The 12,396-nt window shown below is 43.5% G+C and overlaps 1 protein-coding gene across 1 annotated transcript in view; it reads right to left on the bottom strand.

Annotated features, from left to right (window-relative positions):
* Nucleotides 1–12,396, bottom strand: part of GABRB1 (gamma-aminobutyric acid type A receptor subunit beta1) — an 83,013-nt gene that overhangs the window by 1,248 nt on the left and 69,369 nt on the right. The window contains exons 6-8 of the mRNA XM_081924538.1: nt 7,871–8,008; nt 7,624–7,776; nt 5,006–5,247 (exon numbers count right to left, since the gene is read on the bottom strand). Of these exons, the coding sequence (XP_081780664.1) occupies nt 5,006–5,247; nt 7,624–7,776; nt 7,871–8,008 (533 nt within the window). The remainder of the gene's footprint in view (nt 1–5,005; nt 5,248–7,623; nt 7,777–7,870; nt 8,009–12,396) is intronic.

The following is a 12,396-nucleotide window of genomic DNA, read 5'->3' as shown; positions in this document are numbered from 1 at the left end:
CGTTTTCAATGCAGTCCAGCAACGGAAGCACGCAACTGTATTGAGGCAGCACTGGGTATTGAAATTTTGCACCCCTAACAATTTTGCACCTGGGGCAACCACCCCTGGGTCCTCCATGCTACGCCACTGGTGATGTTTGGCACACTGGCAAATGAGTGAGATGATAACGAACAAAATGCATGATAGGAAATGACAACGAGGGCAGAGAAGGGGTAGCCTTCCAATGCCAACGTTGGTGAAGAAATGAGAAAAAGGAATCTGAGAAAGAACCTGGAGATTGTTTTAGTTAATGGGAACACTGGTGTTTTGTAACCTTCCAGTCTCCGCCCCCTTTTTCAGCCATTTCTGTCTGTAATAATACTGATTATTCTTTGGTTCCCACTGCCTATCTTCACAGAACATCAGGAAGGTACTAGTGCTTCAGAATAGTCAAATGCCTAATGAAATCTTTACTTGGATTTTTTATGGGTTTTTCACCCCTCATTAAAATTTAAAAATTAACAGAAGTTGCTAGAAGTAAGTGAAATGGTAGGAAGGCGGTAAGTAATATTCACCTGTGCTACACACGTAACCTACAGTAAAGGTAAAGGTAAAGGTACCCCTGCCCGTACGGGCCAGTCTTGACAGACTCTAGGGTTGTGCGCTCATCTCACTCTAGAGGCCGGGAGCCAGCGCTGTCCACAGACACTTCCGGGTCACGTGGCCAGCGTGACGAAGCTGCTCTGGCGAACCGGAACCAGAGCAGCACACGGAAACGCTGTTTACCTTCCCGCTATAAAGCGGTACCTATTTATCTACTTGCACTTAAGGGTGCTTTCGAACTGCTAGGTGGGCAGGAGCTGGGACCGAACGACGGGAGCTCACCTCGCCGCGGGGATTCGAACCGCCAACCATATGATCAGCAAGTCCTAGGCGCTGAGGTTTTACCCACAGCGCCACCCGCGTCTCAGCACTACCTATAGTAGTGTCCACCTTAATGGCCCAGTGTAATTGAACTGTTTACTGTTGAAATTACAGTCTCTGTGAGGTTCACAGTCATTATCTCCCTTGAAGAAACAGGACCTAGAGTCACCCAGCAGCCTCATAGCCCTTGCCAGGTATCCATTTAAGGATTCAGTCTAAGGAAGGAAGTAATGTGCAGTGAAATAAATGTTGTGCTGGTTGAAATGCAGTGTACTGGGCCGAGCAGCCATTATTGTTGACCACAGGACAGTAGCTCAACCTGTAATTATTGCAGGGGTTTTCCAGACTGCATTTGGGAGTCTCTGGGATTCCTTGGAAGCTAATCGGTGAATATTTGCAGAGAATATCGGTAACAATGGCAAGCTTTCCTGAAGAATGGCTGGCCCAGTACCGGTGACCCCCCTGCTTCTCTCAGCTGTGTTCAGTCACAGAATTCAGTGTGCATTCTCAGTTCAAGCACAGCTGCCAAATAAGCCTGAATGGGAAACCTGCTGGTGGGTGTGACACTAATATATGAGAGTGCTGGAGGTGAAATAGTTAAACAGGTTACCCAATCAGAACCCAGGGGGGTGGAGTCAGAGGGACTATAAAACCAGCTCTGGGAGGGGCAAAGGGAGGAGTTTGTTGGGAGTTGGGTGGTTGGTTGGAGTGGGAGTGAATTGGGATAGAGTCTGTGGATAGGTTGAGTTAGTGTAGCGAAATAAGCTGAGTCAGGAACAGTTAGGGGCTAGGAAGATAAGCAAATATCTGAGAGGTGGTTTAGTGAGTGAGAGCAGGTAGCGGAAGTTATAGGTCTGGTTAGGCACCCCATGATTGTAATTTACCGATACCGTTTATGAAACCATAAGCTTGTTAAACTGCAATAAATAAACAGAAGTTTATGTTCCAATTTAACCCTGACTGGACTCAGTATTGTACCAGGTAGGGCCTGGGTGGTGGCGGTGAGAAATAAAGTGGTGGCACAGGGATCAATACATGGTGAAATGTCCGGGGACCCTGTGTGATCATCACAGTGGGGTGGTGGCACTTGCCCAAATTCCCATCACCAGTGCCATTGTGGCTTGGTAGGAGGGAGAGGGGTGAGGTGGTAGCGAAGCCTGGGTATGCTGGATTGGGTCCACCAGTGAATTCGTACCATGCCAACCACACTGCCATCTTAGCCCTTTCCTTCCCAGTAAGCCACAGTGACACCAGTGATGTGAGCTCATGTGAACGTTGTTGCCCTGCCAACAGCTGGATGCTACTGAAGTCTAACTCTCATCACTCCCAGCCACCAGAGCCAATAGTCAGGGATGATGGAAGCTGTAATCCAACGACATTTGTAGAGCCACAAGTTCCCCACCTCTGCCCTATAACTTTCCTCAGAATCTTCTGCAGGAACTTCATGGCAGATAATTCAAGGTGGAAGGGTTTTTGTTTTTGTTTTAATAGGAAAAAGTCTTAGTGATGGTGTCTAGCTTTAGAAAAAGATTTGACGAATTCATCGATTGAATTTATCAATGCCTATTAAGCCATGATAGCTAAACTTCCATATTCAGAGACACTACATTCTGGAATATAAGATGCAGGGAATGAACAACAAGAATACCGCAGGCTGTTGTTATTATTGCCTGAATGAACTGCACATCTATAGTCTTTTAATTACTGAACAATTCAACTGGCAAATTAAAGGCCTTCCCAGATTTGTTATATAGTCACCTGCAATAGAAGCGCAAATATCATTAATATCTCTCTGTTGTTTTTTCTCCATTGTAAAGACTAATAACTGACAAATGCTAATGGTTTATATTGATGATTCATGTGAGTCCCCTCATTTAAAGTACTGTGCACTCATTGCTTATTACAAGGCAAGTGTTGGATGAATTACTGCTTTAATTTAAAGTGTTATGAATGAGCCTGCTACATTTTAAAATGAGTTTCTAAATCACTTTGAGACCCCTGTTCTGTATAAATCATCAGACTATTCATTTTCTCCGAATTATAAGTTTTGCAATTCATAACAAAGAGTTTATCATGATTGCTAACAAATTAACACATTCACCCAAACGGAAGGAGATAATAATCTCTATTTTTCTTCTCTGGTGCACCTTTTTTTTGCCCCAATTCTCTGTTTGCCCAGTGTTACAGACTGGGCAATGGAAAGTGATTCAGTAGATAATGTGGTCCTTTTCCATTGTGAAGAAACACGTACAGGGTGTCCTACGTTCAGGACAAAATTGCTATGGATAGAAAATTATGTGCCTAGCTAAGGCTAAATGGCCTGGTGACCAAAAGAACAGGGAGAAATTATTATTCAACTGCCCACATACCCACAAATGACTGCCCATCTTCCTAGAAGAACTATTATCTCCAACCTTAGGTCAGTTGATAAATAACTTGCAAAAGGAAAGAACGTCACAATTATCCAGCATGTGACATTTCCGCGCAGGTTAAGGGTAGGGAGATCCAACCCACAGAGCTCTTTTCAGATCCCATATTTCAGAGACTTCTACAAAAGTAGAGTGAAGGAGAAAGATGAATGGAGACAAAAGGGGAAGGCCAATCTAAATAGAAATGGCAATAGCAAAAAAGAAATAAAAATAAGGCAAAGGATGATATTGTCAAAATGGCCCCATCTGGGAGATCAAAGGCCACCAATCCAGTCCATTTCAGAATCCACACTTAAAAGAAAATGGCCCCATTGGAGGCTGGTCCATTAGGGGGGATGGGACACTGACCCACCAACCTCATGGTGCATTCAACCAGCCCCCCACCTGCCTGTCTTCTTAGTTATAACCAGCACAGAGTGTGGCAGCATTAGCTCTTAACTACGTCCTCCTTAGACTCAGACTGGCCCTTGTAGAACTCAGCAGGGAGGATTCTGGGGAACAACCCAGAATTCAATGGTTTGATCTTGCATTGGCTGCTGGTCTCCCTGCCTTTTGCCCTACTGGTCCAAATGGGTGCCAGTCGCCACTGCTTCAGTGTATCTTCTCCAAAGAGTAAAGTTGTCGGGACTGGCAACTGGTGAGAATTCAGCCTGTGGTTACACCACTAAGATGGCTGGGAAGCATTTCAACAGCAAAAAGGCCAAATGGGTCATGTCCTACTGCCTGACTGATAATGAACTTCCAACTCTGTTGTGGTCTGCCTTCACCTTTGCTCTGCCCTGACTTGCTATTGCATTTTCTCTTCCTGCATGATAGCAGCTGGGGTTGACAGTATGGTCCACATGCATATTCCCTGCACAACTGTTTTATGTTACTAGTATTATTTCAGGGGGTATGTCTCCATCCAGTTCCTCCATGCCATACACAATTCTATAAACTATCATGTCACCTCTTATTTCCCTTTTCTTCAAACTAAGAAGTCCCAAAGGCTGCAGCTTTTCCATATGGGAGGTCACGCCCCCCCCCCCTTGGATCATTTTGACTGTCCTCTCCTGAACTTTTCCAACTCTGCAAAATCCTTATTGAGCTGAGGTGACCAGAACTGTACACAGTTCTCCAAATACGCTTGCACCATACAGTTATATCATGGCATTATGACTTTAGCAGTCTCATTTTCAGTTCCTTTCTTAATGATCCCTAGCATGAAATTTGCCATTTTTGCAGCTGCCATACACTGGGTCATGGGTAGGCAAACTAAGGCCCGGGGGCCAGATCCGTCCCAATCGCCTTCTAAATCTGGCCCACGGATGGTCCGGGAATCAGCATGTTTTTACATGAGTAGAAGGTGTGCTTTTATTTAAAATGCACCTCTGGGTTGTTTGTGGGGCAGAGAAATTTGTTCACCCCCCCAATATAGTCTGGCCCCCCACAAGGTCTGAGGGACAGTGGACCAGCCCCCTGCTGAAAAAGTTTGCTGACCCCTGTACTAGGTCAACATTTTCATCACTGTCCTGTCCTGTGCTGCATACAAATATTCCATATGGAATTCTGTCATATGGCACAAGTGAGGATAGCTCTGGAAGGGTTTCCCGAGGTGCTGCGTCCTTCCTGCTTCTCAACCTCACCCTGATATATGTAAATGGAAATATCTGAAAACTCAGGCAACCAGTTACCTGAACTTTATTCATCTCCAGTTTCCTCTTGTCACTGCTGGCCTTCTCAGCTGCTTTCTTCTGATGCTGTGGGCCTTTGCCGAAGAAGGTGTAGTTCACAAACGCGTATTCCAACAAGGCAAGGAACACAAACACGAAGCAGCCCATTAGGTAGATGTCAATTGCCTTCACATAGGGAATCTTTGGCAGTGTCTCCCTGAGATGAGTGCTGATGGTGGTCATAGTCAACACAGTGGTGATCCCTAGGAGGAAGGAAAGAGCTCGGTATACAAGGCAACTCTTCATGCAGAAAGATGCCACCAACAAACCTGCTAAAATCCTATATACGAATAGCAAACTCCATCTGGTACGCAGGCTGAGACCCTATCTGCCTGCAGACTGTCTCGCCAGAGTGGTACATGCTCTTGTTATCTCCCGCTTGGACTACTGCAATGCGCTCTACGTGGGGCTACCTTTGAAGACGACCCGGAAACTACAACTAATCCAAAACACGGCAACCAGACTGGTGACTGGGAGCGGCCGCAGAGACCACATAACACTGGTCTTGAAAGACCTACACTGGCTCCCAGTACGTTTCCGAGCACAATTCAAAGTGTTGGTGCTGACCTTTAAAGCCCTAAATGGCCTCGGTCCAGTATTTCTGAAGGAGCGTCTCCACCCCCATTGTTCTACCTGGACACTGAGGTCCAGCACCAAGGGCCTTCTGACGGTTCCCTCACTGCGAGAAGCCAAGTTACAGGGAACCAGGCAGAGGGTCTTCTCGGTAGTGGCACCCGCCCTGTGGAACGCCCTCCCACCAGATGTCAAAGAGAACAACAACTACCAGACTTTTAGAAGACATCTGAAGGCAGCCCTGTTTAGGGAAGCTTTTAACGTTTGAAGTATTACAGTATTTTAATATTTTTTTGGAAGCCGCCCAGAGTGGCTGGGGAGGCCCAGCCAGATGGGCGGGGTATAAATAATAAATTATTATTATTATTATTATTATTATTATTATTATTATTATTATTATTATTCTACGCTGGCTTTGCCGTGTCCACAGAATGGAAGATGGCAGGATCCCCAAGGATGTGCTCTGCAGGGAGCTGGTTTCCCATTGGCAGACCAACTCTGTGTTACAAAGATGTATGCAAACATGACATGAACAGGCTGGCAACATCAACCCTGCTGCGTGGACGTCCCTTGAAGATGACCGCAGTGCCTAGAGACAGGCAGTCAGGTCATGTATCCATAGCAGTGACCACAGGAGGAATGACCGCTGGGAGGAGAGCGGAGAGAAGGAACGATGCGGTGCATCTGCAGCAACACAACCATACTCCTTCATTTGGAGTTATCCCCTATTCACCAGAAACAGCTAAATGAGGATAAGCATATAATGCTAACTATTGAGAGGGGGGACAAAACTAGGGAGGGGTGAATGGAATGGAGCATCCTGAATCCTGCCTGGCTATCTGGCTGAATCCTGAACAGGTCCCACCTGTACATTGCAAATGTATTTTACAAATATATAGACATCCAATCCCTGCACTCCTACACCACTGTAGCAGCATAGTTGCTACATTCCATGCTGGAAGATGGCACTTTCATAGGGAGCACAGGGTGCAGACTTTTGGAAGTAGTAACATTGTTAAGGCCAGTGTGGTGTAGTGGTTAAGAGCGGTGGACTTGTAATCTGGTGAACTGGGTTCGCTTCCCCGCTCCTCCACATGCAGCTGCTGAGTGACCTTGGGCTAGTCACACTTCTCTGAAGTCTCTCAGCCTCACCTCACAGAGTGTTTGTTGTGGGGGAGGAAGGGAAAGGAGAATGTTAGCCACTTTGAGACTCCTTCGGGTAGTGATAAAGTGGGATATCAAATCCAAACTTCTCCTCCTCTTCCTCTTCTTCTTCTTCCTCAACCTCGGCCCTCCAGATGCTTTGAGCCTACAATTGCCATCATCCCTAACCACTGGTCCTGCTAGCTAGGGATCATGGGAGTTGTAGGCCAAAAATATCTGGAGGGCCGAGGTTGAGGAAGCCTGGTTAAGGGTAATATAAGGTAGTTTCCCATACTGCCATCAGCTATCGGTTATTGTAACTGCAAAAGCTTTTTGTTTGGTCAGCCAAAGATGCATTGCCAACATAGCACATTATCTTTTATGACTCCTTTTCAGAGTCACCATCATTTTCTCATGAGATCCAGGCAGAGAGATGGTCTGCAACTGTATAAATTATACAAACTAAGCTTGTTTTGTGCAATAACTAGAAGATAGAACACAATGACTAGAACTGGGAGGGTATGACTCATATATTATGGCTCTGGAAATCTTATTTACACCCCCCCTTTCCAGGTTCTGGGATACACTGAAATTCCCCCATACTTTCAACCACTATCTTCACAACTGTAAGGACTTGAAATTTACTTTAAAAAAAGAGATACATGACCAGTAGTATAAAATTGCCAGGATGTTAGGTGCCATTATGGGCTTTTTTAAAAGAAAGAAAGAAAGAAAACCAAAACAACACAACACATGGAGCACATAGAGCCCTCTAACATGCTAAAATGAATTAATAAATGAAAAGAATAAATCTCACACACCAAGGATATTTAAGTAGCTTCGTTGTCCAAATAATAAATTACCTAGTGCAACTCGTGCAGCAGATGCATCATAGTTGATCCAGAAAGATACCCACGACAGAATTGTTATCAGAGTAGAAGGCATGTAGGTTTGCAAAATGAAGTAGCCGATATTTCTTTTAAGTCGAAAGCTCAGTGACAGCCGAGGGTATGCCCCTATTTAAAAAATAAAAAAGGGAAAAGTGAAACCACAGCATGTCTCTTTTCTACTGCCATTCCCAGAGTATGTCTCGGGATGCTCACTGCTTACCTGTTGCAAACTCTACTCTTTTTGAGATCATCTTGTAGTCGATAATTGAGAATTGAGGGAGCTCAATTTTATTAACTCCACTTACAGCAGATTCCCCTCCATTCCAGTAGAACTCAATATCATCCGTTGTGTATCCATCTGCAATAGGAAAGATATACCCAAGCATGTTAGTTGGTTGACCAAATGTTTTATAAATTAGTTGAGGAGTAAAATTAAATATCAAAGCCAATAAAATGTCAATAAAATGAAAATAAGAACAAACATTACTGACCATTACTGTGAATGTCCGCCATTTTTATTTTATTTCTTGTTGGGCAATTTCTGATGGTTAGAAATTATAAATAAGCTTTCATTACCAGATTTTATACCAAGCCACTTATTTTTCATGAGAAACAAATGAAAGATTAACAAAAGTAACAAAATATTATGTCTGTGCTTTTATATAATGTTTATTGCATTTTGATAAAAGAAAGCATCCGTTCCAAAGTTGAAGACTATTTATTTAAATGTTTCTCCAGCTCTCTATCAAAGGCAACATGAAGATATTGGAGAAGTTCTGACTTGGGCTTTCTTATTCTTCTTAATTTAAATGATATTTTTTAAAAATGGAATTTCACAATTACAGTATAACAAATTATAAAATTATGGATCTCAAATTGTATAAAATATACAAAACAACAACAATAATAAATGGAAGAAATATAATTGATGAAGAACAGATAGCCCTGTAAAATATTACAGAGGAACTGTTGTGGGCTTGGGGATTTAGGCCTGAATCATAAGTTGTCACTGGAATGATGGGCACTATGTCCATAAGGCTACAATCCTATGCACACTTTCTTGGAAGTAAGCCTCACTGAATGCAATTGGGCTTTACTGCTGAGTAAACATGCATAGGATTGTGCTGCGCCTCTCACAGATTTAACAGTGAAACCATATGCATATCTACTCAGAATTAAAGCAAGGCTTTTCTTAGTCCTGGTAGAAAAGTGAAACACGTGGCTCAGGTAAGCAGTAAGGAATGGTTAGCAAACATGCTGCAAAATAAGCATTCCTCTGGCTGAGCAGGATCTGAATGAGCCCTGAGACCAGCTGCAGAGGGCAGCCATGACTTGCAAGATACCTCCCTGCTTTGTGCAAAAACTATCTGACTTAAAAATAAAATCAAAATCCCTGCAGTTTTCAAATTATGGTTTGCTTATGCTTCACACCTATTTTTCACTCATCCCACATGTGAATGTTGCATCACTGCCATTTGCAAACTTTGCATCTGAAGGCAAGATTCATGTTAAACTCTGCAACCACAGTGAAAGTAAATAGCAGCCTGATTGAATCAGGTACCGGTGGATTGGGAAATGGCTGGTTATAGAAAAGGGCTTTGACTGGGTTTCAGACCCAATCCAAACACAATGAATATTTGTTTGTTGGTTTGTAGAGTGCAATATTTTAGCTGCGCATCAAGATATTCACCTATCAGGATTTCATACCCTCCAACATTTCAAAAATTGAACCTATAAGGTTTTCCCTGGAACTTCCCGCTGCTTAGGAAACTGGGGAGTACAAAACATGATTAAGATGTGAGCATCGCACAAGTGTTGTACAAGAGAATGAACATCTTCTGAATGTTCAATCATAATGCCAAACTATGGTTTGGAATTATGTGAATAAAACAAAGTGTATTTCACATGTCCCCCCTTGCACACGGAAGACGGATTTTTTTTTTTTTAGTAAACCGTGTTTAATGTTATTTCTGAACCCTAGACTGTGGTTTAGCTTCTGTTTTGTTACTGAAACAAGACAGCTTTATAAACTATGCTTTGAAGTTGGCTTGTTTCAGTAAACCGGAGCTATCCAAACTTGGTTAGAGTAGCAATAGTTTGTCTTGGTTTGAACATAATTCTAAACTGCAGTTTGTAAAAGTAGAAGTGAAAGCTTTCCATCACCACATTGCGACCATACCATAGCAGAGGGGAGGGGTGAGCGGGCACATTCATGTAACATTAAGCAAGGTTTGCTACAAACACAGCATTACTGCAAACACAGTGTGTTGCCTCACTCAGACATGTTGTTAACTGGTTGCTATATCATTTGTATTTTTTTAAAGAGTGTTTATAATTGTGGATAGATGTTGAATTCATTAAGTAAGAGTTGAGGATAAAAATGGAGGATGAAAATGGAGTTCCCATTGCGGCGAGGACTGGAATAATTTATCATATGCTGCAGCAAGCTCACCAACAGACAAAGAAAACCTTTAAATTAATTCTTTGCTTAGAGAGTCTGTGCTTCAGGCAGCTGTTCACACATTGGCAGAAAACCAGTAAATGCATAAACTGTGCCAAAGGCCAACAGTGTGAGGATGAATGTATTACCATCAAACAGTCCTTGCCTCTTCTTCCCACACACACAAAAAAAGGTGAAACGACAAGATTCACAATTTCAGCTGCCTGCTCATAGAGATTTAATTGTGAGCTGACTGTATAAAAAGTTGCTAAGGGCTTTCACACAACAGACTGGAAGTTCCAAGGTTCTTACAGCATCACATGCTAGGGCCTGCCTGCAAATCTGCTTTGTTTGCCAGAACTTTATGAAAGACCTGGGTTCTTAGGTACGGCTGGGAAAACGTAGGCGATTCAGCCTTTGGAGTTTAGGAGTATGGCTGTCGTACCCTGAGAATGAATGAACATCAAAGCAAATAGAGGTTCAGCATGTAACCTTGCACAGGACTTGAGTTGAAATTTAATGACGCATTCTTTCTTAAATATTTTCTAACAGGAAGTTCGACAGCTGATTCATATTGCAAGAGTGTCAGCTCACAAACCAAAGCAGTCTAGTGGGGGCATCCCGCAAGAAACTTAGTCCCAAGCAGCTGAGGGCTTCTAATACCATTATTAACAGCTTGAACTTAGACCAGTTACAAATCGGCAATTATTGCAAATCTTTGAGCAGGTCTCACTCCTGCCAGCAACCATGCTGCAGCATTCCAGTTCAAGCACAAGGGAACCTGCAAATAGAGAGCATTGCAATAATCCAGTCTTGAAGTCACCAGTACCTGGAGTCAAGTTCCCCTGGTCCATAAACAGTCAAAACTGCTACCTGTCCCCCTCCCCCAGACCAGCCTGGATCCATAAGCCCCTGGCCTCTCCTCTAAGTTCATTAACACATCACTTGACAATCCTATCTGACTGCATTACTTTCGTCGAATTTACAGGTCACTGAGCAGCACTGAAGTGCATTGAGAGACATTCAGAAGTTAGTTACAATTCATAAATTCATAGTTTCTAAGCTCATGACAAGGTTTTTGATGAGCTGCCTTAAGCACTTGTTTTCCTGAGATGGCTGCGATATCTGTCAGGTGAGGGATTGTCACCGTCCTAAATTCAAATCTCCACTCAGGCATGAAGCTGCTCCTTGGCCTATTCCCCCTCACAGGGTTGTAAGGAAAATATGAGAGGAGGGAGAATCTTGTGGGCCACCTTGAGCTCCTTGAAAGAAAAGTGGGATATTTATGTAATAAACAGACAAATAACATCTGTTTATCCTTAAGCCTTTTTCCAAAAAGAAGAGGAAGAGGAAGAAGGAGGAGGAGGAAAGCTTAGTTATGTAGACCGGTTCATATTATTCCTGAGCTATATGGCTGCTGTTGTTGTTTCCAAGTTCCCCATAACTAGATATCAGTGCTCACAGGATTCGAACCACCAACCTTCCGATCAGCAAGCCCAAGAGGCTCAGTGGTTTAGACCATAATGGAGTGAGCTCTCATTGCTCTGTCCCAGCTCCTGCCAACCTAGCAGTTGGAAAGCACGCCAGTGCGAGTAGATAAATAGGTACCACTGTGGTGGGAAGGTAAACGGCATTGCACCAGAAACGGTTTAGTCATGATGGCCACATGACCTGGAAAGCCGTCTGTGGACAAGCGCTGGCTCCCTCGGCCTGAAGCAAGACGAGCACCGCAACCCCATAGTCGCCTTTGACTGGACTTAACCATCCAGGGGTTACCTTTACCTTTTTTTATCAGTGCTCTTGGACTGTATGGGTTCTAGAATACCACATTAGCGGTAGCCAGTGTAGTGGGAGTGAAAAATAAGGTAGGTCATCCACTCTTTCCCAAATGCCCAGATAAACAGTTGGGGTCTTTAGCTTCCAGCAGAATTGGCCTTCTCCAATGATATGCAGTGTGTTTTCATGCTTCCTGTGAAACCCTTTCAACCCAAGGTATTGTATATGCAGCCACCGTAACAGTGCAGTATATTGTCTCAGGAAGGGAGTGATAATGATTCTGCACAAATCGGTCAAAATGCTTTTTGCCAGTGTAAGTGGCAATGTCAGTTCAAATAAGAATGCAGCTATTGGAGTGTCCCCCCCTGGCTTCCTGGCAACCAACCACTGAGCACGCGGCTGGAATATTTTTCTATTGATGCATACCAATGCCTCTTCAAATTGACCCCTGTCTTTGTTCAGCCATTATGTACATTTAAGATTGCATCTATTTCCGCAGAAAGAAGGAAAACACAGCGACGGGCTTTTCC

This window comes from Podarcis melisellensis (assembly GCF_964234715.1).
Source record: "Podarcis melisellensis genome assembly, chromosome: 9".
In the NCBI taxonomy this organism is placed as follows: Eukaryota; Metazoa; Chordata; class Lepidosauria; order Squamata; family Lacertidae; genus Podarcis; species Podarcis melisellensis.
This window is presented reverse-complemented; position numbering and strand designations above follow the sequence as displayed.